The 27537-nt window shown below is 29.8% G+C and overlaps 1 protein-coding gene across 2 annotated transcripts in view; it reads left to right on the plus strand.

Moving 5' to 3' along the window:
• The window catches only part of LOC118186044 (uncharacterized), a 219857-nt gene that overhangs the window by 142486 nt on the left and 49834 nt on the right, over positions 1 to 27537 (plus strand). For both annotated transcript variants that reach the window (XM_085812188.1, XM_085812187.1), the window contains exons 27-34: positions 621 to 822; positions 3406 to 3657; positions 5847 to 6305; positions 9487 to 9698; positions 13453 to 13720; positions 14268 to 14426; positions 16389 to 16559; positions 19298 to 19462. In XM_085812188.1, coding sequence (XP_085668314.1) covers positions 621 to 822; positions 3406 to 3657; positions 5847 to 6305; positions 9487 to 9698; positions 13453 to 13720; positions 14268 to 14426; positions 16389 to 16559; positions 19298 to 19462 — 1888 coding nt within the window. The remainder of the gene's footprint in view (positions 1 to 620; positions 823 to 3405; positions 3658 to 5846; positions 6306 to 9486; positions 9699 to 13452; positions 13721 to 14267; positions 14427 to 16388; positions 16560 to 19297; positions 19463 to 27537) is intronic.

Genomic DNA, 27537 nt, shown 5'->3' on the forward strand with positions numbered 1-27537 from the left:
ATGTAAAAGTTATTCAAAATATATATACATACATTGATAATATTTATATATATACATACATTGATAATATTATATAAATTTTTATGCTTTTTGCCATTTGGAAAAGGAAGAAAGAAATTTAAGTTTTTTTTAATATTACATTCTGATATTAAGTAATAAAATTTATTTTAGACATTAACATAACATTTTATGTATATGGAAAAACTAAAGTATTTAATGTTTTCAATCAATTTTCTTTGGTGGTGAAGCATGTATGTTTTCTGTGTATTGTTATAATTTGGTAAATGTGTCCTCAACATACCTCAGTTTCAGATTCTTTAAATCTTAAAGTTTAACTGCGCTGGCAAAGACCAGATTCAACTCTAATTTATTTATTTATTAGTTTAGTGATCAAAATTAAATTATACAGTAAATCCTACTTCTGATGTTAAAACTGGCATTTGTAGGATCAGATTATAATTTCATAATCATGGTGAGATTCTGTTTGATTTTCTTTCTCTTTCTCCTCTTTTTTTTGGGGGGTGGGTGGGCAGGGAAGGGGGTATTAGTGAAAAGTTTATACTGTTCTCAATAGTTTTATTATCTATCCTGTGCTATTAATTTTTATTTATTGCAAATAGAATTTCAACCTAACTGGCAAGGATGACAATTTTGGAGCTCTTTCTGTGATAAATCTGCCTTTGAGTGTTCGAGCTCGTTATGTTATTCTAGGAATTGTATCATATAGCAGAAATCCATGCTTAAAATTTGAACTTTTGGGTTGTGAAGAACCAAAGCAACCAATACTTCTAGGATATAATGCGGGATATCCTTTATGTATAGGTAAATTCTTTACAGATATCTTTTTACATTGCTTTATAAAATGTATTGTGTTGAAATATAGCTCTGGTTTTTGATAATATCTATCTGTACGTCATATAGAATTAAACAAAAGAAAACAAAAAAAATTGGAATCTAATTTTCTGTTTTGCATATAAAAATAATACAGAATATCAGCTTAGGTGATGTAATATCAGTTTTTAAGTGCACACTACTGAATATCCTTCATTTAACGCCAGTTTCATACTATTGACACATTTGAGATTAGAACATATTCAAGTACTGTTCTGTTATTGGGACTGATTCAGATATCCCCAGAAGCTTACGATCTGGCGAAAAATTCGAAGCATAGAAATAATCGTCAAAATGTTTAAATTACGATAAATAAAATACGATACGATTAAGTTGAAGAAAAGTCCGAGGGAAAAAATAACAACAGTTATTCGTAAAATTAGAAATTTTTAATGTTTGTTAAACAACTTGCCAAAGAAGTCAGAAAAAAATTCAATTTATGGTTTTTCATGCGCATTTTTTCAGGCTGAATAATTCCTCGTTCCTGAAGAAATTGTATGGAAGATATTTCATCATTAGGCAAGTCCAAATTTTCAAATCCAAAGTAAATACAACAGAAATAAAAACACAAGTGACCATTGCATCTTTGGAATTTGCATTCTCGTTGCTAATTTAAAAAAGACATTCCTTTTTTTTTTTCTGAAAAGAGTAATGACTTCAAAAGTAAACAATGGCAATTTCATGTGAACCAGTCTCTTTGCGAGTTTAGAAAAGCATTTGTCAATGACTTCGCTCCTAATAACAGAACAGTACCCGCATTCATTCAGTAAATTTAACTTTTTTTAATAACATTAATTTGAGATTTCATGTTATGACACTTTCCTGTAATATATCATTAAAATATTGCATTATCTGGTGATATTCTTTTTTCCTCTCACATACTATAATGTTTGAACAATTATGTATAATTGCTAAGTTTTAAAGTTTCAACTCTATGATAAATTATATCTATCTTTTAATCTGTTATTTAAACCAATATGACTATACTTTTTAATGTTTTAATAATGATGTATTATATTCTTAAAAATGTAAGAATTTTATGAAAAAAGTTATGAAACTTAGTCTCATGTAAAAAAGGTTTAGTGTTATGAAGAAATAAATAAAATACTTCTAAATAGAAACTTTAATTTAAAATGTTTTTAAATGTATTTATTATTTAAAATGCAAAAATCGATATGGTAAATTTGCTCTTAGTTATAAAAATTACTTGCAACACATATTAATTTCAAAAAGCAACTATAGTTTTAGCAGAGCATGTAGTTTTCTACAGTGATGATGCTGCATCTATATATATATAATTGCACAGAAATTCTCATCATTCCTGAAGAACCATAATCAGTAACAGAATATGCATTAATATGTAAGTAATATGATCTAAATATTCAGAGACAATGTTATCTCTGACAGTATAAATTAAAATGTACCATGTCTTGCTTGTTTTCCCTCTGTCTATCCATTATTTGCTCTGCTCCATTGAGCTGAAAGGGCCTGAATTGTAGCAGAGAGGACAATGATCCATGTTCACGAGATGCCTGTACATCAATCATGTAACTGGACTTTTTCACTGGAAATAATATTAAAGAGCTCTTTCTTTCCATCCATTCATGTAACTCGAAGCACTTTTTTTTATTGATTTCCATTGATGAAATAAAACCTGAAAAGATGTCCTTTTTTGTCAATAAGGGGTAAAAACAATGTCTAAGGAGGCGTTGCAGTTGATTTCAAAAGATAGTTTGCAGCAAAATGCTCTCAGAAGCTGCAGAAGCACTGGTAAAAGTGTATCATCATACAATGGAATTTTTTAAAATCACTTAAAATTATTTAATAATAATTTATGCAATAAGTCTCTCAAATTTTGGATTCTGCCATTTTGTGAAAACTTGGAATTTCTTTCTAGTTCTGTATTCTCACAAAATAATATATGAAGAGAGTACACACGAGTTAAATTCCCAAAGTAACCATAAATTCAAATTCAAATTTGTATAAGGGAATTCAAGTAGGGGCAAGAAATTAATTTTTGTAGCCTTGTAACTTAGAATAACTTTTTGTAACTTTGTAATTTATGAAATAGAAGTTATAATTTTTTATTCAGAACCTGTAATTATCAGTTAAAAGGGATTTCTAAAGTAACCATTAAAATAAACAGTTTTTTAAAATATGCTTGTCTTACAAAGAAATCATTTCGAAAGTGATTTTGTTCAGATGGTATATTAAATATATTGTTCAATAAGATGAAATTTGAAAGAATAGCTTAATTTTATGTCATGCATTTTTATTTCTGTAAGCGCAGAAGCAAAATTTAGTAATGTTGTTATTTAAGCAATTTTTCATTGAAACAATATTTTAAATAAACGTTATAAAAGAAGTTAATATAGGTATGTTTTATATAGGGAAAATTAATTCAAGGAATTTGATTTTGATGGTGATGGGAGGTAAATAATTGAAATAAATTTTTTATTTTTATTTTTTTTTCTAATTTAATTAATGTTTCCTTGTTTTACTTCACTCTGACAGATACGGAACCTCCACAGTTTATCAACTGCCCCACAAGGCCAGTTGTAGTGAGTCGGTCTTTATCTGGAATACTCCCTGTCAATTTTTCTGTGCCTGTAGCAGTGGATAATTCTGGATACATTGCAAGATTTGAAGTACATCCTCTTGGTTTCACATTGCCTGCTATTGTTGTTGAAGATATGAGTATTGAATATATAGCTCATGATTCAGATGGGAATTTTGCAGTCTGTGTTGTTAACATTACTGTCCCAGGTATTGATTAACAGTAAAATATTTTGAATTTGAAATGAATAATTTAGATTTTCAAGCGATTTATTTAGCAGATTAAACACCAACTTAATTCTCTGAATTTAATACATATTTGTTTACTTGTACATCATATTTATTTACTGTGTGTAAGTATTATAAAAGAATCACATATTAAAATTTTAAATAATTTTTCATTTTCAAGTAAAAATATAAAAAAAAATTTAAATAAAATATTAGTGCTTTTTGTAATTTGATTATCAGACAGATTTCTTTACATCCATCATAAAATAACTGAAAACTGAGAACTCAATATCAGGAAATCAACATAAATATAAAATATGCATAAGTAAATATAATTCGGAATAAGTACCTAAACCAAAAGGTTTTGTAATAAAATGTAAAACTTTGGGTACTTGCGTATTATCGCAACCAGGTTGGCGCGATTTGTAAGTTTGAGTAAAAAAGTATGAATAGAAAAAAAATGTACATTTATTAATTACAGATAATTTTTAATACAGTTTTTTTATATTATTTTGTTTTAAAATATAAAATAGCAATTAAAACCTTCCGGTTTCGAATTTGAATAAGTTGCAGAATTATTTTTTCGGCGGAAATCTTTTGGCTGTTGCTTTTAGCACTGATTGAAAACCGTATTCGCCATAACCATGTACACGTCGACTTATTTTTACTTAAAAAAACATCCCAGAATTGCACAAAAATGGCATTGCGCACACTCTTGACTTTATCCATGTACACTGCTATTTTCTCATAAATTACAAAAATTTGCACGAAAATGCAGGAAAATTTTGTGAATCTCCACATGCTCTTTTTACAAAACTACGTATAACACGTAGGGTTGCCAAATTTGGCAATTTATGCGAATTTTGGCCTGGTTGCATTAATACATAAGTACCAAACTTTGTTATGCAATTAATCTTTCAAAAACTAAATACCATTTTAACTGTGTTTATTTGTTATAATTTAAATACAGTATATATATTGTGAGGCCCAGTAATGTAGGAGTAGCAAAGACAATAAGAATAGGGAAATTCAGTTTACAGAGAAGTAGAAACAAAAACATCTTATTTATTGTAATGTTAATATTACTATGTATTTTTATTAGAATGTAAATTTCTTTAAAAGAATTAATATTGTGATAGATATCCATGACTAATTTTAATTTGTTATGTTCTTACTGTAGCCACATTCTTTGGAAATTAAATTATTCGCATAATTTTCTCCTCTCTATTTCTGGATGATAAAATGATAAAATCACTAAAAAGAAAAGGGGGAAAATGCACAAGGAAATATGATAACTATTTTATTATAATATTTTTGAAGGAAAATATGTTGCAAAGAAATCTATGCTGAGTGCATACTTAAGTCTTTTTAAATATTAGCACTTTAATCCTTAGATGGCTTATGATCTAGTATGAATGTATGTTAAAAAATATATCTTTAAACATATATGCTTTTTCTTATGCTCACTTGTCTGACAATAATATCAACCAAAGCCCACGAAATTCCTCTTGGCAAGGAGCACAAGATTACGCCTGTCGTTGACAACAGTCGAGCACCATACAGGTGACAGTGCGATTTACCTCAGTTCCACTCCCAATTTTGATGGAGAGCACCCCGGGGGGGATGAATCTGAGGGTCTTCCCACCCCTCTCTTCCCTTCGACCAAACCACACGAGAGGACTTTCGGCTCACTGCATATTTGGAGTGCCACCATGCCGTACCGAGACTACATTTACAAACATCGATGCCTTCTCCGGGATTCAAACCCGGGCCTTTCTGCATTGCAGTCAGCGAAGCTAACTACTGTACCAGTGTCCGACCTTTTAAACATATATAGATAGATTTAATATATTAAAATTATTATTCCATAAAAGGGGTGGGTTTTTTTTTGTTTGTCGATGTAAGTGAAAATTAATCATTGGTAAATCTTATGTTAATACTATATTCATACCTGACCTAAACTTGAGTTCTATTTGTTTTTATCACTTTCATTTTATTGGAATAATATTTAGATCGTTAAAGAAAATGAGAAAACAAAATTAATTAAATAACAAATATTTTAATAAATACCAGCATATCTCATAACATGATAAAGGCAATCATGCCACTTAGAGGATTAATGATCAAAATAAATAATATTTCATTTTGTAATTTAACCTAATTATTTACAGATTATACACCTCCATTCTTAAGCTGTCCTCAGTCATATGTTATTGAGCTTGTGGAGCAACAAGATAGTTATGCTGTGAATTTCAATGATACTCGTCGTCTGATAAATGCAACAGATGCATCGGGCCCTGTCACAATCACTTTGACTCCTGAGACTGCCATAATTCCTCTCTGGGATTTCCGTAATGTCACCGTTGTGGCAACTGATATACATGGCAATCAAGCTTTCTGTCATTTTCAAGTTGCAGTTCAGCCTGCAATGTGTGTTGCATGGTCTCTCGAAGCTCCAGCTAATGGTATCGTTAACTGTCTCCCAGATGATGAAAGAAATGGATATCGATGTTTAGCAACTTGCAACACAGGATTCCGGTTTACAGATGGTGATCAGGCGAAGACATTTTCATGTGTAGCTGGACAACCATGGGCACCTACAAGTATTGTTCCAGACTGCGTACCAGAAGGTAATGTCTGTAATCTCTACATTGAAATCAGTATATATTTTTTATTTTACACTAAATAAATCATTTTTTGTCTGATGATATTCATTAAAATTTTTATTTCATTTAAGAATAAATGAAATAAAAATTTAATTAATAAAATAAATAATGAAATATTTTAATAATTTTATGAAAAAAGGGGAGAAAATATTATAAATAGAATTTACAACAAAATGTTCATTGAATCCTTGCTTTGTAGTTTTTAGTTTTTGCGTTATAGTTCAGCTATGTGGCTTGTTTAATTTTTTATCTTTTCTTTTGTTCTGCATATTAGTTTGATAATTTTATGATTTCTAGAATTTAGGTGCAATTTTTATTCTTATTTATATTATACATGTGGATTTCTAAAATCTGTCAAATTTTAAATGTGTTCATGCTTTTTTAAAATAAAAGGATAATTTAACAGTGTGAAAAAACATTGATATATATTAATGCTCAGAAAGCCATAGCATTTCTTCTTGTCTGTTATACTGAAATATAGAAGTGTACAAAGTAATTTTTAGTTTTAAAACCAACAGATGACTAATCAAAGTCTAACAAAACCCAAACTAAAGTTGGTTTAGTTTCAGTTTTAATTTTAGTAGAGAAAGTGCCAGACTCAATTCTGAAGAAAGTATAACTTTTCTTTATCAAATCAAAAATGTTCAACAGAAGAATAATTTAGGTTATTTTTTCCTGATATATTCCAATGTGTGTGTTTATAAAATAATTAAGTTTAATTTTTTAATTTTATTTTTTGCTTTTAAAAAATTATTATAATGAAAAAAAAAAAAAAAAGCAATTCAGTAATTTGATGTATAGCATATTTATCTTTTTCATGGGAAAAATAATTGTTTTCATGGATGCTTCTTTGAAAAGAACAACTCGTACTAATACATTGATCCAAACAAAAAATGCTGCATACATTGCATTTGTCAGGTTAAGAAAGCTCTTGTTGTTCTAAAAGACAATCTACATGAAGCATTTGCTGTTGTTGTCTTTAAATTTTCATTATGTTAATCATTTGCTTCCAAATATTGATCAGTTACTGTTGAAAAGTTTTTTTCCCACAGCTTGTAAATTTTAAATGATCTTTCTTCCTTTTTCTGTATTGTTGAACATTTATTGGAAATCATTACATAATCAGAGGTATTTAAACAAATCATATGTGTTAAATATTTATAGGTCGATACATAATCACTACTTAAGCTAATCATCTGTGTTAAATGCCAACAAAGGTTATTTCCTGTGTTATATAATTCTGCCTCTTTCTTACATAAGGCCTGTTTAGGATTTAAAATTTTATGCTTTTGTTATGAATAGCATGTGCATAACTATGCTTCTCACTTTGTAAACCTCTTGTAGATTACAAGAAATATTTTGTTGAAATTAGAAATTGTACAGATGGCTTCCAGTTAATCAGCGTAATGTCGGAGACAACGTCCATGGTTAGCACAAATTCATGCGTAATTCAAAGGCAGTTAAAAAACCACAGGGAGAAGGAATAATCTACATAATAATTAACAGAAAAATTTTATTAACAGTTTTCCTGAATTTCGAAGCGGTTTAATGTGGAGAATAAATTCATTTTCTGAAATAAATTAAGTCATTATTCAAAACAAAACAAAACAAAACAAAACAAAAATTTTTTTGTAGGATTATTATAATTTTAATTAACCAGTTTTTATGACTTTGACCTTTACTATAACTCTTCTTTTTCCATTTCCTCACCATAAATGTAAATTATGATGCAGCAAAGAGTATTCAAAAGAGGGTTTTGGACTGTAAGAGAGCATGTTTCTGTCATCCGAGGTCACATTACTAGGTTTTGCGATTTATGTTATAGCTGCCATCATTTAAATTATATGTTGTTGAGAAGTTCTGAGCCAACTTGGATTTAAATTAAATTGTGTAATCCTTGGCTCCTAGATTAAGTTTTAATTTGAATTCTATTGTTAGTTTAAGTTACATTGCCACAAGTCATGGTTAATCTTGTTAAGCACAAGATGTCCATTTTATGTTCAAGTTCTGTTTTATTAAAAAGGGTATTTTAAATTCTTTCCAAGACTTTGTCGTTCCAAGACACCGCGATAATTCGCTTCAAGTCTGTTAGAAATTTTATATTAGCTTATGCTACCAAAGAAAGTCAAATTCTATAAATTACAGAATAATAACTATCTTAAGTAGTGAAGAAACTAATTTGTAGATAATAATATTTGTGAGGAAAAAATATTATTATTTAAAGGACAGTTTTAAAATTGAACAATATTTATATGCTTCAGATTAAGTTCTTGATAAAAATAATTCCCAATATGTAATCATTTGTTATTTTTGCTCTTACCCAGCATATATATATATATATAAATTATTTTTAAAAATTTTAATTTAATACTAGACTTTACTTGCTTATTTCTAAAAAAACTTCATTGGTATTTTTAATTGTTAATTTCTAAAGGTACCACTTTATTGGTATTTCTTTTTGGACTTTCTTCACTCTTTACTTTTGGTTTTGACTTTTACCCTTGCCTCAATGAATGACGAAACACGAATTGAATGATTGAAGAGTTCGGTTCGGAGGCAACTTTCCCTTGATAAGTCTGTCTCCTGCCTGCTCAACATTCATTCACTTATGCATTTTTAAAAAAAATTTTAGATTAATTTTAATTTGCTAAATTGGTGAATTTATTTTCACGGTTTGGTTTTGCACTTGATTTACTTATGCTATCTGAATTTAAATGATATTGTAGATTAGTTCAAAAATTAAATTTTTTAAAAAAAATTATTTTAACTTTAAATTTGCTTTTTTACGTATACACATGTTTGTTAAAATTTAAATTTGTTTAAATACATATGTATATATATATTTCTTTTAACCTTTTTAGTCTCATTTAATGCTGATACTTTGTGGTGGTAATTTTCCATCATTATATAATAGAACAAACTTAACTTTTCTTAGAAAACACAAATAAAACTCATAATCCACAATCTGATTAATCTATTTTCAGTTAATCAGGAGTAATTTGCAATTATTTTTGCAGCAAATTAATTTTCTGTGATTTTTCTTCAGAAATTTTACAATTCTTTTTTCTGGAGGTTATGTATTGATTTCAAAATTTATATAAAATATTGTTGGTTTATATTTATTTTATGTTGTATTGTTCCATAGATACAAACCAAGCATTTTATGATGTAATGGCCACAGTGGACTATACAGCTGATGGCCCAGTTTCACCTTCTTGTTTGAGTCAGTATATTGGTTATCTCGGATTACACTATAGTTCTCTGAATCAAGTATTATCAGAAAGGTGTTCTGCTATCAATGTAAAAATGGAGATCACATTCCACAATACGTCAGTCAGAGTTAAAGCTGATAATGAGGTGAGACTGCATGAAAGATTTGAAAATATCTTTGTTTCTCTGTATTGAATTACTGCGTACTGCATTTTTAAAATTAAGATTTATTAAGTTGCTGACTATATGCTTATTAAAGGTCACACAGGAATAACACACAGGAATAACATTATCCACACAGGAATAACAGAATAAGCATTTAGGTTATTTATATTTTTCTATTTCTATAATTATTTATTCTTTTCTTTTCAGTTTTCGGGGTTTGGTTTTATAAATAATATTTAATATCAATATTATATATATATATATTATAATATTTAATATCAATATTATATTTAATGTCAATATATATACATATATATCAATATTATTTAAAATTTAATTTTAAAGTAGAACTCCATAAGAAAAAGTACACTAGAAATCTTGGAAAATGAATGGAATGAAGCACAATAAGGAAGAAGAGTATGTAAAATGTATAAGTCCTCTTCACATGACCAATCTCATATAATTTCTTAATAAATCTATTCTAATGGAACATAGCCCTTTTCTCACATACTGTTTTATTCGAAATCTAGGCGAAACAGATATATGCATATATGGGGAAAGGAGCAACCCTGAACATTATATATTTAACTGTCAATTCACAAAAAAAGACATTGCTTAACCAGTTATACCAGGAGATATCAGGTATATCCTGAGTGTCAAGCAATTAAGATGATAAAATCCCACAAAATATGATGCAACTCATGGCATATGGCTGAACAGAAATATGCCAAAACTAATGAAATGAAATATACATTAGGTATTTTGGAAGTAGGCAAGGTGAAAAATAGCAAACACCTTTGCCGGGAATCGAACCACGGACCTCTGAAATACCGGCTCAGTGTGCTGACCACTACACCACGAAGGCATGCCTGGAAGGCGGGAGAAATACCTTACAATATGAGCAACAGAATCTAAATAGACACAAAGACATTATCAAAATTTTAAAATACAATTATCAGAATGCATGACAGAGACCAGCAACATGGAGAGCCCAGCAGGAGAAAGGTGAGAATGAGGCACATTTTATAGTGGATTCCTTGCTGAGTTAGATCCCGAGGTGAGGCGCAATATGCTTCATCCACTTTTCTCTGTCCTGGTTAAAATATGACGGCATAAAAAAAGCAATTGCATAAATTTATTCTTTTTCTGATTATTATGCATTACTTAATGTAATAAATTTTTATTTTTGATATATATATATATATATATGCAATGGAACCTCTCTCAACGAGTTTAATTTGTTTCGAGATCTTACTTGTAATACAAAATGTTCATTAAACAAAATAAATTTTTCAATAAGAATCGATGTAAAATAGGATAATGCATTTCATTCTGAAAAAAGTACTCTAACAAATTTATAATACATCTTTTTTTTTACAAGAAAGTTCTCTAAAGATATTTGTTTTTACCTAAACTTCAAAAGATGGCAAAAATGAGACACAACATTATTGTTAAATAAATTTACAACGTGCACAGCTACTGCCTCATTAGGGTGATGCTTCTCAACATACCATGCAGCAGTTTCTCATGCTTTTAGCATCTCTCTTATTTCCTGGAAGGTTGTTATCTCCTCTTCCCCTGATTAAATTCTTCTTCCCAACTTCTTGCTGTGACAGAGTGAAGCTTCATATGTTTTTTAGTAATCAGCTTGTGACTGTGCTCTTCCACTAGCTCATCGATGTCATGGCTATCCACCTGTAGCCCCATAATCTTGGCCAGGGATATGATCTCGTTGATTACAGCCTCCATGGGCATTTGCTCAAACCCCCATGCAGTTGAGTTCAACAATGTTGTCCAACCAAATCTTCTTCCATGCAGAAATAAGGATGTTCATTATAACCTCTCCCATGCCTTTTTTATCATCTTGAGGCAGGGAATATTGTGGAAGTGGTCTTTTCAAAACTCTCTGAAAGTAAGATTGGTTCCTTCAGGTGCCTCAAAACAACACCGTGTCATGCCATGTTCTGTTATGAGAATCTGAAGTTCCTAAACACATCTCAATATATCTAGGAGTTAGCACTCACACCCATATCGCACAAATATTCATCCAGTTGTGCAGAATTGTATGAGAATTGTGTAATATCTCCTCTGGTCCATCCATTATTTACTTAATAATTTTCTTCAACAATGATAACAGCAGTGCTTATCATAATGTTCATTATGTTTACAGAAGCATCCAAACCACTTCCATTTGACAGAAATACAGTCATTCTTAAATTGTTTGAATCATCAAAATGATGTTGATTGTGATAAAATACCCGTGCAACATATCATACATTTTTGTAGCAGGTTCTGCAATTGAAGGCAAACCTTCAAAGCTACATTTTGCTTGTTAAGAACAGTCATTTTTCACATGAGAAAAGTCTCACGTATTGATCTTTTATTATGACCAAATAGATCGCCAGATTAACTTAAAAGTATTTGCCCAAATATTTTTCAAGCTCTTCGGAACAATTAGCAAAATCTAAGTTATTCACGAAGTTTTATTTTGTTCCATGTGTCACATGCATGCTAAAAAATGAATTCATTCTCTATCTTTTTAACTAGCCTACATATTTTAGGATGAAAAGTAAACAATAAAAGGATAAAAGTAATGGAAGTATTTTTATTACCATTCAGAAGTATTTTTATTACCATTCTCTCAGTCAGCATTTACCCCAATAGTCCTGGTTATTGGGAGAATACTCCCGAGAAATATGAGTTCACCTATGTATAGTGGAAACATGTTTAAAATGAGCATGTAATAGTTTTCAATAAAAGTTTTTTCCCTCTCTTCTCTTTTGTTATATTTGGTCTTTTACAATGCTCTTCTTTGCAAATATTTTACGTCGTAATCTTCATCATATGTGTATTGTTCCAATGCCATTTATTGTTTTTCAGTGCGCTGAACAATTTGCACAGGAAAAAAGTGGAACAATTTGCACAGGAAAAAGTTCAAAAATTTTGAAATTTCTTCACTATAACTGTAACCTGGAGAGTTCTGTTGTTTTTAATCATTGCGATCTTGAGCATGTACCTTCAAATAAAACTATTTGAAATTTAATTTTGATCGGTTGAGCAAATAGGCCACTAGGTTTTCATGTATCGGGGAAGGATTCTTACAACCACCCTGCATAAATTGAAATGTATGGGATTTTTTATTTATTAAAATAATACTTAAACTTTAAAACATTGTATTAATTAGTATAACTAATTAATAAAGCAAATACTATAGTGCAGTGTTTAAAATACTTTTATTAGTGTTTCAAAGCTAGTATTTTGCATATATCATTTCCTGCATTACATAATTATGACTTGCATTACAATAATAATTTTTATTATAATAAATGTTTGGACAGAAAGATATCCAGTTAGATCTAATCAGAGTTCTGTTGTATTTATATTTGGTTACTGCTTAACATTATTTACTTTAATCTAGAATCTCTATATAAGCTGCTTGATATCTTAAAATATTAAGTGTGTTATAATACTAAACATGGCATTATTTTCTAGTAATAAAAATAAATCTCTTTAAAAATATCTGATATCAGAAAGTATAATTGGAAAGTGACAAATTTCTGAATCCCCTCCAAAAAGGTCACTTTTTTTTTTAAGATTTCAAATAATACCTTTTATATTAAATGGCTTTGTAATGTAATATTTTGAGACTGCTTTTAATGGTAGTCATAAAAGTCTTAATTTTATTAAGTAGCTTATTCATTTAAGAATACCAATTGATTATTTCTTCGTTTTACAGGTTGTCATAGGCTACACAATACGTATTGATCCTGTAGTTCGCCAGACATTACTCTATGATCTTTGTGGATCCACTCTAGGACTTATATTTGATCTTAGTGTGCCAAGTACTTCTGCTATAATAGAACCAATTTTGAATGTATCATCTCAAAGTATATCCAGTCAATGTCCAAGTTTGCAAGCTATTCGATCTCACGTGACACGAGGTTTTGCTTGTGACGAAGGTGAAGTGTTAAATTCACTGGGCGAGAGTCAAGTGCCTAGGTGCTGTAAGTAAATAATTTGATAAATATAACGGCATTTAAGATTTTTAAATGTTAGTAAATATATTGGTTCCTTGCTTAATGAACCTAATCTATTCTGCAATGGTGTTCGCTGTAGGAGATGTTGTTTCTTGTATGTTATTACAAGTAAAATTTAAATCTATTTCCTAACCCAGTCCAAAATCATGCATCATCAGAAGACAGTTTCAGCAAATATTAAAAATATAACCAGCATTGGAAATGCTAGGAATATATTTAGTTATAAACAATATTTATGTATTAATTTAGAAGTCAGTGGCAGAATGAAGTCATTTTTATTTCAGTTATTATTATGCTGCAGTTTTTCATAAAAGAGACTTTAGTTTCATTTAAATTTATTGAAGCATAAACATTTTTATTCATTTTTAAATTTGTGCTTTTAACATATTTTAAAATATATAAAATCAGGAATTTTAGCCTTTTTAAAGAGTAATTAAGCTTTATAGTAATAATTGTAAAAATATATTTTGTCGTAACTCAGACTTAATTGTATATCTTATTTTACTTTTCATAGTGCATTGCCCAGCAGGAACACATGCTTCTAAAACAAATGAATGCATTGTATGTCCAAGGGGATTTTACCAGGATCTAGTACGTCAAGGTTCTTGTAAACGTTGTCCTGATTCTATGTACACCAGACAAGAAGGCAGCAAAAGTCGGAATGATTGCATACGTAAGTTATAAGGTTTTAATTGACATTAATATACCCCTTCAAAGGAAAAACAAAGAAGCTTTTTTAAAATTAAACTTTGAATCGTATTAAAAAAATTTAATATTTAAGTAAATACAAATTTCAAATTTAATGTGCGTAGAAGCTTTTTTTTTTTTTCCAAAGAAGTAAAATTAACAAATATTTTTATTAAGTTACAACAGGATATTCACATGTACCTAGAAATTAATCTTTTAGCAGCACTGCTAAGAATAAAAAATGGCTAGAAAAATTTCTTGTTTAAATTTTTATTCATTTTTTATAAAGGGAATGTAAGTATGGCATTTGTAAGTTGAAAAATGCAGAATTTATTTATTTATGCATCATATTATTTCATTTAATAAAAAAATTTTCTTAAATTGATTTATGCAGAAATGTAAGCAGGAATAAAATGGCATTATTAAAAATTTCTGTTTATTTAAATTTTGTTAATCTAATTTAAAAGAAAAACTAGTTCTTCAATTTTATTGTTATGTTTGCAAAATTGTTCTAAATATGTGTAGATTTTAATTAATTTGTCCCTTGAATAGTACATAGTTTTTAATATGTATATCAAACATCAAAATCACTTCACAACTCTGTAACAAATTAAATTACAAACTTGTGTTTTTCTTACAAGTTTTCATAAAAAAGTTTTATTTTCATTTTATACATAAACCTGAAATTTCATCCACTTAAAAAAAATATTTGAAGATTTTATAGTTCACTGGAGTTCTTCAGTTCTTAGTTATTTTATTAATTATTGATTAGTAACTGTATTTGGATTATATTCTGATTAACAGTTAATGCATTTGAAATCCATTTATTATGTATCATATGTAAATATGAGCTATTACATCAGCAAAAGATGATTAACTTTAATTAGTTTATTTAATTTTTAAAATAAGATTAAAGCATTCGTTTTCATCAGATGAAAATTTATGCCATCAAATGGATAAACAGAATAAATAAATGAGAAAAATGTGTACATTTTATAATGTATTAGAGAAAATTTATGCATTTTGATTATTTATTATTTAATTATTAGTTTACAAATTTTAACTAAGATACTCTTTTCTCCTTTGTTCTCCATTTTTCTTCATTAACCAAAAATGGAAAATAATGTCTGTTTTTAGTATAAAAGAGTGTATGTGAATTGTATAGATAAACATTTATCTTTGGTTTTAAATTTTTTTTAAAATTTAATACTTTGCATTATTCCAATTTTAATAATATTTTCTACATTAATAATAAAAATAAATGTATAATAATATTAAAATTAGAGATAAATATATAATTACATTAAAATAGAATTAATTTATGTGGATTGTAAAAGATTTAATGTTCTAACAATATGTTTTGTTATTGGGATAACATTTGGGAAAAATTTCTGCTATAACACCATTGCCAGCCAAGCAAGAAAAGTGCATAATGTTGCTATTGTTTAGCTGAAATAAATTGCTGACACACAGCGATCAGCTGAAGTGGATTCTTTTAATGATAATTATGGATTTTATTTTATAGATTACTGATGATGGGTGTGCATGAATATTTTGATTTATTTATTGAATGTGTATCATTATGAAAACATGTTTGTGTAATCATTTATAAAGGAATTATTTTTTCTAAGTATTCAAGAGTCTACATAACTGCTGTACAGTATTTATATTGTACAGCATTTATGTTAAAGAAATCACTAAATATTTTTTTTAACGTATTGCTTAGTTTGTAGTTATATAAATTATCAAGAATTTAAATTACATTTTCTAAACATTAAATACATTTCTAATTTAACTATTTCTTTTCATTTCAAAATTTAAATTACAAAATTCTGATAGTAGTGTTTTTATTAATCTGCTTTTTTTAAAAAAAATCATTTAATGCATTTTACTTATTTTAGACTCAATATTTTTTAAGTAAATTTGATCTAAACATAAATTTTTGCAGCTGTTTGTGGTTATGGGACATACTCTCCAACTGGTCTAGTTCCTTGTTTGCAGTGTCCAAGTAATACTTTCAGTTCCTTACCCCCAAGAGATGGTTTCAAAGAATGCCAAAGATGTCCTGCTAATACAGTTACATATGTCCCTGGCTCTAAGCTTCTTGATGACTGCAGAGGTATGCTTTTATCTCGCTCCATGCAAACAATAACTTTTAAATATTAATTTAACTTTTAAATAATATTTAAAATTGTGTAATAAATTTTCATGAAAAAATCGGAAATACAAGACATCTGAAATTTTTACCAATCAAACATGTATCTTATCAAACATGAATTGTATTTGCCTTTTAATTCAATTTGCATTTTCACTTTCATTATTTAATACTCTTTCATCTATGTGTGTATTTATTTTGGTATAAGGTGCAATGTCAGGAAAAGAGTAATTTTAAGAATGCAGTATATTAAAAATATATAACAAATTTTAGCACTGTACTTTTGTCTCTCTCTCTCTATATATATGGTATATTGGTATTTGTTGTGTGTGTATTCAGTATTCATTCTTTATGTTCTGTAAATAACTGAATTATAGAAAAATTCCTAATGATGAGATCCGCTTCTTTTTTTAAAATTACTGTTGATTTTTTTAAATCTGTTCACAATAATAAATGGCATTTTTCTCATTAGAACTGATCTCTTGTTGTTGTTAATTTCCATTAATTAGAAAGTTGTATATATATTCTACCATCTCGGTTTTCACGTTATTCTACTGTTTATCTGTATAAAAAAAAGTATTTTAATCTGGAAAGTTTAAATACCAAAATTAAATTCTGAGTAATTTTTTTAACATTCATTTGAGTACTATTTTCTGTTCTTAAATTACAAAAAAGCCTTAAGCTTTAAAGTAAAAATTCCTGTGCCTAAAAATGAGAAATTATAATTAACCTTCCATTACTGAACATTAACAGTTTTTGTAAAGTATAATCAATTTATTCAAAATACTTCTTCATTCGCTGAATTAGAATTTATGCCAAATTTAATTAATAATTATAATTTCCATCTTTAAGAGAAAGAAAAGTAATAAATTTTTATAATGCATTATTTATCTCTGAGCATCTATCATATCATATTATGATTGTATGTCTGCACACTTGAATACCATATATTTTGCATATAAGCCAAGAACTTTTTGGAATTTCTCTGAAACTAAATTAAGGGGGTTCAGCTTATTTATGGATCTGCATAGCTCAAAAAAATATAGGTACTTTACCTATATTTTTACCGGTCACAAGCGATAAATCACAAGCTGGTCACAAGTGATAAATCACCAAATATAGCACTTTTTTGTTTTGTCAGTGTATATTTCTTAAGTTATTGAAAACAAAAATTAATTTTAAATGAATTATTCATTTTGTGAAAGTGAGCTGCATTATTTTTGAAATTGTTTACATTGCTGGTTTGTTGCATCTTCGTGAAAATGCAAAATCTGGAGTTTGTGAATTGGCTAACTGAAAATGACCACACGGGGTCTTTTTGGATTTTGCTATCTCCACCAATTCAAAGTATTTTTTCCTCCACTTTTGAACTTGTTTTTAGTTCATAGAAATATCACACAGCCATTCTGTTATTAAAATTTTCAGCAGATGTGATCATCTGTAGTTCGGAATTTGCCATATAAGAATTTCTTTTCTCACTCATCCTTCAGACAAAAATAAAATGGTACAAATAAATAAATAAATAAATAAATAAGACTGGCATGGATACCACAGATTGTATACAAGTCAACAAATAAATGGGAAAATGTGCTAGCTTCAGGTAGGGTACCAGAGTCAAAATATCATCACTGTCATTTGATGTTTTACTTTATAGCAATGCGATTTGATAATTTTTTATCCCTTTTACATGCTGAGCAATGTTTTTACCCTCATTTTGACATGTTTGAATGTTACAGGATTATTATTTTTTTCCCCTTTTTGGCGTATATACGGTTTTGAATTTTTGGTAAATTTTGAAAGATTAAAGCACACTTTTAGCATATACATGGGTTGGCTTATGTTCAGAAAACAAGCAGTAGATTAATTTTTGTTACTGGTAAAGAAGAGTTATATTTTGTTTTAAAGAACTCTAACCTCTTTTTTTTTTTTTTTTTTCTTAAAATAGGTGCCAACAAAGTTTTTGATTTCATGAACTGAGTGAAAATATTCAAATATTCTTTTTTAAAAAGGGAAAAAATATTAGTGGGAACATTAGCATACTATTTTATATATTAACAAATTCTGATTGTTTGATAGTTAAAATTCCTTCCTTTCTTTCCACTGAACTTGATGTTAAAAACTGTTGCTATGAAGCAAGACTACTACTAAATGTTGTATAAGTGTGTTTAAAAATTCATTTGACTGCTGTGCTTGCTACAAAATAGCACACTCTTATTTCTTTCTGATCCGTCAGATATTGTGTAAAAATATATTTTATCCAAAATGTGAAAGTAATTTTTTTATTAAAAATTTTAATTTTATTCACTTGCTTCAGACAGAATTTGAATTTCAGCAATATTTATAAAGGAATCTTTTGTTGTTATGTGTTTGTTTCATCATTTAAAAGAATATAATCATTCCCTTATTTTTTAGCTGTTAAATAGAAAATTAATTAATTCAGTTTGTAAATGAAGTAATTCCTTTTTGGAGACCTTTTTAACATGTGAAGCAAAGTAAAATATATTTTAATTACATGAATATATAATATATATATATATATATATTAATTACTGCATATTTTTATATTACATATATATAAGCAAAACTTATAATTAATACATACAGTTGTAATGAAATTATATCAGATCATAAATTGCCATAGGTACTTTTTTCCTGTCTGATTTAATGTTTTCTATCAGTAAATATTTTTTACCCCTTCCCAGCACAATGTCCACCAGGAACTTATTCTGAAACTGGTCTGGAACCATGTGCTCCTTGTCCAACTAACTATTTCCAGCCATTGGAAGGCCAGACATCTTGCATGGAATGCGCTGCAAACCACCGAACTTTAAGACCTGGAGCATTGAGTCCAGAAGCTTGCATTTCAGGTAATGAACAAGTAATTTTCATTTTATCAAAATCTGACTGATATTTTATTTTGTGTATAACTGATACAGAATTCTAGACCAGGATTGTCAACATATGGCTTGCAGGCTACAGTTCTGGCACACAAAATCATTCATTTAGCCCATCAGGTACATTTTAGAATTTAAAAGCATTTTTCTGTAATTTAAAAAATAAAATTTGTGAAAAAATACAACCATCAGAAGTGGGAAAGAAAAGAAGTCGCAGCAGCAGTCTCACGAGTAAGGTCTCTAGATGCAAACATTTGAGCTTTGTCTCCATTAGCTTTAAATATTTAAACATTAACCATTAAATGTAGTTGCCATTTGGCATCATACTCATATTTAGTCATGCAAATCAAATCAAAACACAAATTTTTTAGCTTACTGCAGTGTGTAACCAATTGGATACATACTGTTAACATATACAGTTTTGAAAGTTTCAGTGTGGTGGCACCACTAACAGTGTAATAGTCATTATTGTGAGTTGATGTGTAGAATGTGAACATCGTTTGTGTTTACAAATGTTTGATTTTGTGTTTGTTGTTATTTTGATGTATTTGAAGTTTTAAAATTGTTTGAACAAGTTTATAAGGTATGTATTATTACATAAAATTGTTGTTACATATTTGACTACCATATGTTTTTTTTTTAAAAGTTAATAACATTTTTTCAAAATTGGAATAAAAACTTAGTTTAGATTTTTTTTAGTATTTTCCCTATTTTATTTGTTATCAATTCTAATATATTTTTGACTGAAAATAAAAATAAATATTCATGCATTTAAGGATTAAGTTTAACTGATGCATGAAATGTAATATGTACTTAATAGAAAAATTAAACCATTATCTGGAAGAAAACATAGGTTCTAAGAACCTCACATTCACTGTAGCATTATTTTCTGTAGCCTTGTAGAAGGGGTATCTATACACATACCTATTCCATAAGAAGTTGAAAGTTAAAATTGGATGCTCATTTTTTTAAAATTAAAAATCAATATTTTTCAATAGGAAGCTTTTCTTAACAAAGTACTAATATTAATTAAACATGAGATATAATTCATTTTAGGTATTCTTATGTTTTTGGTAAAATATATTGTGTGAAGAATGGAGAAAAATTGATTCTGAATGCAAAGTTTATTGAACAATGACATTTTAGTATTGAGCGTAAGAGAATGCATTATATTTGATATGGAAGTAAAACATTGCTAAAAAGAATACATTATAAAAAGATTTAGGTATATTTGCCAGCAATTTTTATAAAACTATTTGTTTCATGTAGAATAGAACTGATAACATTGACTGTCTAAAAGTGAGTGTTACTTTGAAACAACACGTTAAATATTTTAAAGTAAGTTATAAAACTCTTTAAATATTAATGTTGAAGCCAAATAAGTTCTTACTAAGGTCACTTATTTAACAGATTTATTAATGAAAGAAATAATCAAAGGACATACTTACTGCCTAGTGGCTTTATGAAATATTGCTTGGTCATGCTATATCTGTTGATTAAATAATCAAGGAGGGAGAAACATCCTATATTTGCTAGAACAGATAATTTGATAAAGAGCATTGTAAATTATGTGGTTAAGAAACTGCACAAATATAAAACATATACATAAAAAAATCAGCACAACATTAAATATAGGAGAAATTAGTCACATCTGCATAAAAGCACGTTCTTAAATTCCTCATATTTTGAGATCAGTTTTGAAGTTCTATAGAAAAACCTGTACGATATTACCACAGATGAAGCCAAGGAACTGCAGATAAATAAAATAGATTTGAAAATCTAATGTTGAGTTCAATGGTTAATGATGATGTCAAATCCTATCTCATAATCTACTATCACCAAAAGTAACTGCATGAAAAATCTTATGCAGCAAGTAATGTAAAAGTTTTTCTCTCTAATAACTTTTCTAAGAACTAATGGGCTCAGTTTTTGTTGCAGGATTACTCAATGAATAATAAAATGTACTTCAACTCTTTCTAGGTAACTTGTTTTAACTCAAAAAGAACATAGTAAGTTATAATCTACTTGAAGAAATAATAGTTGAATGATTTGGCATATAGTTGGCAAATTGAATGATTTGAAATAATAATAGTTGATTGAATAGAAATGTAGTTCAATGACTTGGCATTTCTAATAGATATTATTAAGAACCTTGCAGATACAAATGTGAAATTTCAGGTTAAATATCAGCTTAAAACTATATGAACATGTCCAACCTTTCAAGGGAGAGTTAAAAATGCTTCAGAAAGGACTGATTGTTATCTGCTTTATTCCCATACCCTATTAGCAATGCTGACTTTTTCATGAGTCCTGTACAGTATTTCAGAGTTATTCAAAACCTTGATACTGTGTTTTGAAAAATGATTTTGGGATTTCAGAGCACTTCATATCATTGATCTCTTGATATGTCACAGATAAAATTAACATGTTGAGCACCACAAGTATTTCTTGGGCAATCCCGTTCAGGCCACACACGCTGCTTAAAAGCGCTGGTATTGTAGGGCTGGTGATTCTTATCGCAGCAGAAAATAGTTTATATTCAGGACGAGATTCCTATAGGCATTTATTCAACGCATTACGCGCCAAGTCTGTTTTGTAAATAGTTACACTTTATACAAAGATATTACGAAGCAGAAAATTAGCATTACTGAATTCCGGAAAGAATTAGCACTATCCCTTACAAGTTGTGAAAAAGAAAACATTCCATCGAACAGAAATGCAAGAATATCTAAAAAAACGACAACATAAACTCCAAAGAATACCGGGAAAAGCCTCTGAAGTACGGAAATATTGTAAATTATGTTATGATAATGCAACAGAAGCTGGTAATGGGCAGAGAAAAAGACTAAGAGAGCTGTCACATTTTGTAATAGCTGTAATGGAGAACCGTTTTTATATTTACCGTGTTTCAATGAAATCCATTAGTCCTGTAATGAATCAAAATTAAGTAAATTTTAAATAAATTTTCTGTACTTCCATAAAATAGAGTAAATTTTATAGTTATATATCATGTTACATGCTGTCAGCCAGCAGCTGTCAACGTGGCCTAAACGGAAAATCTAGTGTCAGCCACAGATGGCTGACGCAGCCTAAACGGAAAGTCTAGTGTCAGCCACAGATGGCTGACGTGGCACTCAACATGTTAATTGAGGTCAAAAAGGACTATGGTGTGAAGAAAATTTTTGTAAATCATAACTTCTCAATGCATTGTAAAAAAATTATTCGTTTAGATTTTTATTGGGATATTTCAGTATAAATTATTTCACTATTTGACACCGATCATTGCTGCAATTCTTCCAGGGATGGAAAATGTAATAATAAAATTAATATTTCGTATGACAGGTTACAGATGAATATCTCACATTAATTGTTGATTACTTGCAACTTGTTTAAAAAAAATCACTACTTGTAAAGGGAGAAAAAATAAATAAGTAGGCATTCATTTAAAACTGAGCTTTAACTTGAGAATTAAAAATAAATTACTGTGGTATGTAAATAATTTCATATTACATTAGTACTACTTTGCAAATTTGTAATGTTTTATTTTTATCCTACAAGACTAATATTCTTTCTTTTATTATATTTGTTTTGAGAAGTAGGTGATATATGAATATCTAAATTTGAAATGTTTAATCTTATGCAACTATATTACTAATGCTTTTTTTTTTTTTTTTTTTTTTTGTTCTATTGCATTATTTTAAAATATGTGGGCTTGCAAAATTTTTAAATGGTCCTTCATATGAAAAGTTTGAACAACTTTGTTTAGAGGGGAGCGAAGATTTTATGGAAGAAATTCCTGAAATTTTTTTTAGAAAATCCAGAATGTATATAATTGAATGAATTTAAGTACTTAAACAATTTAATTAAGCACTTAAGTTAAAACTATTAGAAATATAGGTCAGTTCTTTTCCATTCTTATATTTCTAGTTGAATCTTATCAGTTCTGCTATGATTAATAGGCCATACAATTTTAGAATTTTATAATACTTATTGTTATTACTAAAACATAGTCTTATCATTAAATATCATTAAAATAAAAATACTTCCTTCACTCATCCCAGATACCGAGCAATCCAGAAAAACTAAAGACAAAACTTGTTCACTTACCTGGGTAGTGTGAAGTTGAATCTGTAATAAAAACTCTAATATGTTGATTTATCTAATTATATTCTTTCTATACTACAAAATATATACATTTTTTAACAATTGTCGGGAAATTTTTCTGGCCCCGAAAGTTATTACACACTTCATCAGTTCACGTCACGAGATCGAAAGGGGAAAACCCTTTTCTTCTTCCTACTTCAATGACAGCCAACGCCATCTGTGTCTCGTACATCAAAATGAAGAGATTTGTTTTTAATATTTGTTAGATACAGCTAATCAGTTTCACAACACTCCCACCTTTTTGATTTTCAGAAGGAAAATCAAAAATCAAATAATGGTATCCTTAGTACAGGAACACACTTCTAGAGGGTACAGTTTACGTACAGGACGAATCAGTATGCCATTTCTAGTTTTCACTTTTACAACTCTTACACGTCCATCTCTGCTTGTACAAAGTTCTTGGACACGAGCAATTGGCCAGTTCACTCTTTTAAGGTTCTCACAACCTATTAGCACGATGTCTCCAACTTTTAATTCACAGTCCGTCTGTCCATGCTTTTGTACGAACTGTCCAAGGAACTCCTTGCGGAAACAGCTACGAAATTGTTCTCGAAGTTCCTGGCAGAAACGCTGACGAGCCAAGAGTTTATTTCGATCTAAAGCATCCAAATCTGCTGTACCTGAAACCTTAATGTCCTGTAAGAACATGGAAGGCGTTAATGGTAGAAGATCCTCAGAGTCATTTGATACATAAGTTAGTGGTCGACAGTTTATTACGGCTTCCACATCACAGATGACGGTGAGTAACTCTTCGTAATTGACTGCAGCTTGTCCTAAGACTCTCACAATCAAATTCTTGGCCGTGCAGATTAGACGCTCCCACCATCCGCCCCACCAAGCAGCAGTGGGCGGAATGAACTTCCAAGTGATGGGATGCAAAGTTTCCTGAGCAATTACCTTTACCCAGTCAACCTTTTTCAGCAATGCAGATGTACCGACGAAATTTGTGCCGTTGTCTGAATAAACTGTAGATGGCCGACCTCTTCTGGCTATGAACTGACGAAACGCTTGAATGAAGCATTCGGTACTTACAGATGTCACTAGTTCCAAATGTACACATCTATATACAGCACACGTAAACAGTACTACCCAGGTTTTGTTTTTATTTTTGAGAATCAGAGGGCCACATAAATCTATGCCGGTAACTTCAAATGCGAACGCATCTCGAACTCTGTGTATAATAGTAATTGAATGGGTGCAGTAGTTGGAGGTTTTGCTGAAAATCGTTTACAACGGACGCACTGTTTCACCACCGATCTAATTCGGCGTCTTGCACCAATGATCCAGAATTCTTCTCTAATTATAACAGTTAATGCTTGTACGCCGGCATGAGAATGCTTTAAATGGTAATCTCTAATTAAACAGTCAACAATATAATGCTTAGAAGGTAATAAAATCGGGTACCGGAATGCATAAGAATCATCTCGTTCGGTGATTTTCGTTTTTACTCTTCTTAAGCCACTCTGATCTCGTACGGTCAAAAGACCATTGATGGAGTCTCCAGTCTCTGGAAAACTCTCCCCCTGAACAAGTGAAAGAAGTATAATTTTAGATTCCTTTATCTCGGAAGCATACAGAAAAGGCTCTTTATTTACAATTTTCTTTTGACAATTTTTGATAAATCTCTTTATCCAACCTAAAACTCGTAACATTTTTGAAAATTTAGAGAACTTCTCACACCACTTAACTTTATCCGCTTTTGTAGTTATACTAAGATTTACATTTAAATTTATGCCTTTCCTGCGGTCTGAAAAAACTAATGTTTCATTTGGCTTAACCTCTAATTTTGGCCAGCTATCTCTAGGGTCTTTGAGCCAAACAGGCCCTCTCCACCAATTTAATTCGAAAAACTGAAGAGGGGAACAACCACGAGAAGGTAAATCAGCTGGGTTAGAATGACCCTGTACATATGACCACTGATTTGCTTTAGTGAAAGCGCAAATTTCCTTCACGCGATTGCCCACAAAAGTCCCCCACGCATCGTTTCTTTGAATCCAAGATATGGCCGTGGTGGAATCGGTCCAAAAGTATTTCGGGATGTCATCCAATATAAGAGCTTCTGTCACATATTTGGAAAGACGCACGCCCAAAAGACAGGCCATAAGTTCTAGACGGGGAATAGTAAGTTCTTTTAAGGGTGCGACTCTTGACTTAGCCATTACAAAACTGACTAATGTTTCTTCTTTAGTTTCGCATCTCAAAAATATTACCGTGGCATAAGCATGCTGGCTAGCATCACAAAATACATGAAGTGTCCAGGAACTTCTATCTCCAAAACCTATACGTCGCGGTATTCTCAACTTATTCAAAATTTGTAATTTATTATACCACCTCGAAAATTTACTTTTGATACTATCTGGTAATGGAGTATCCCAGTCTGCTTTTATCGCCCAAATTTCCTGTAGCAGTAACTTTGCAGGCAATAAAACAGGTGTGAAGAAACCCAAAGGATCAAACATAGTCTGCGTTACTGACAAAACCTCTTTTTTAGACAAATTATCCGAAACCAATACAGTCTTAATTTCAATATAAAGGTTATCTTCTATTCTGTCCCACATAATTCCTAAAACTGGTACAGAATTCTCCATTGTGGACTCAGTGCACAAAGTACTTTGGGTTAGTTCCACATCTTTTTCTACTGGGCCATAAGTCCACATACGTAAGTCCATTTTTGCTTCAGCTAATATTTCAGTAGAAGATTTCACAAAATTCACAAGCTCCTTTTCGTTATCAACAGAAGTCACACAATTATCAATATAAAAGGATTTATTTAATTTCTGAGCAATAGAACTTTGTTCCTTTGGTACTTGTGCCAAATGAACTGAAATAACCGCTCCTAATAGAAAAGGGCTAGACTTTACTCCAAAAACTACCCTCGTATGGTGGAAAACCTTCAGTACATTATCTTTCTCCCACCATAAAAATCTTAAAAAGTCCCTATCTTCTTTCCGTAATTCAATCTGTAAAAATGCACGCCGGATATCAGAGGTTACGCCAATGCATTTTTCTCTAAATCTGAACAAAATTGAAGGGATTTCTTCTTTTAAATTTGGTCCTTTTACTAAGTAATCATTAAGGGAGGGCGATCTATTAACTTTACATGATGCGTCAAAAACAGGTCTTATCTTAGTTGAGACACTGTCTGGTTTAAATACTGGGTGATGCGGTAAGTAGTGCCCTTTATAATTCAGTTCATTGTCTGGTACTATTTCAATTACACCCTCCTCCATCCATTCATTAAAAATTCTATCATATTCTTCATATTTATGTAAAGACTTGAGTTTTCGGGTGACACTGAACAATCTTTTTTCTGCTACATGACGATTTGATGGCAATTCTGCGTTATATACTAACCAAGGTAATCCGACACAATAACGACCATCTTCGTTTCTGGAAAGAGAGTTTAAAAATTGTTCGTGGGCAATTTCTTCCTCAGCAGCGTTAGTTGAATTATGGTGAGCATCTAATATTCCGATCGTTTCTAAACTCCAAAGATCGGAGATTTTAAAGTCGTGACCCACTAAACTTGCACACAAAATGGAAGCATCTTTATCTTTGTGATTAACAAATTCCTCCGATACACCACAAACTGTCCAACCAAGTTTTGTACAAACTGCTGTTAGTCCTCCTTTTAATTGTTTTACTGATCCCGTGAGAATTTTTCCATAAATATCACTACCGATGAGCATTTCTATTTTTGGACAATCTGCTCCCAGATCCGACAACCAAATGTTGTTTCGTTTTAATTCTTTTAATATTGGACCCTTGGGTACCCGAGGTATATCCCCACATATTATGTCCTGATCTAAAAATTCAAATTCTAGATCTGAATACTTATGCGGACTGGCTGAACATAATTTTACCAAATATTTGTTATGCATCTT

Source organism: Stegodyphus dumicola, chromosome 2, assembly GCF_044657685.1.
Source record: "Stegodyphus dumicola isolate Sdum_Otavi_A_Nest chromosome 2, ASM4465768v1".
Classification (NCBI taxonomy): domain Eukaryota; kingdom Metazoa; phylum Arthropoda; class Arachnida; order Araneae; family Eresidae; genus Stegodyphus; species Stegodyphus dumicola.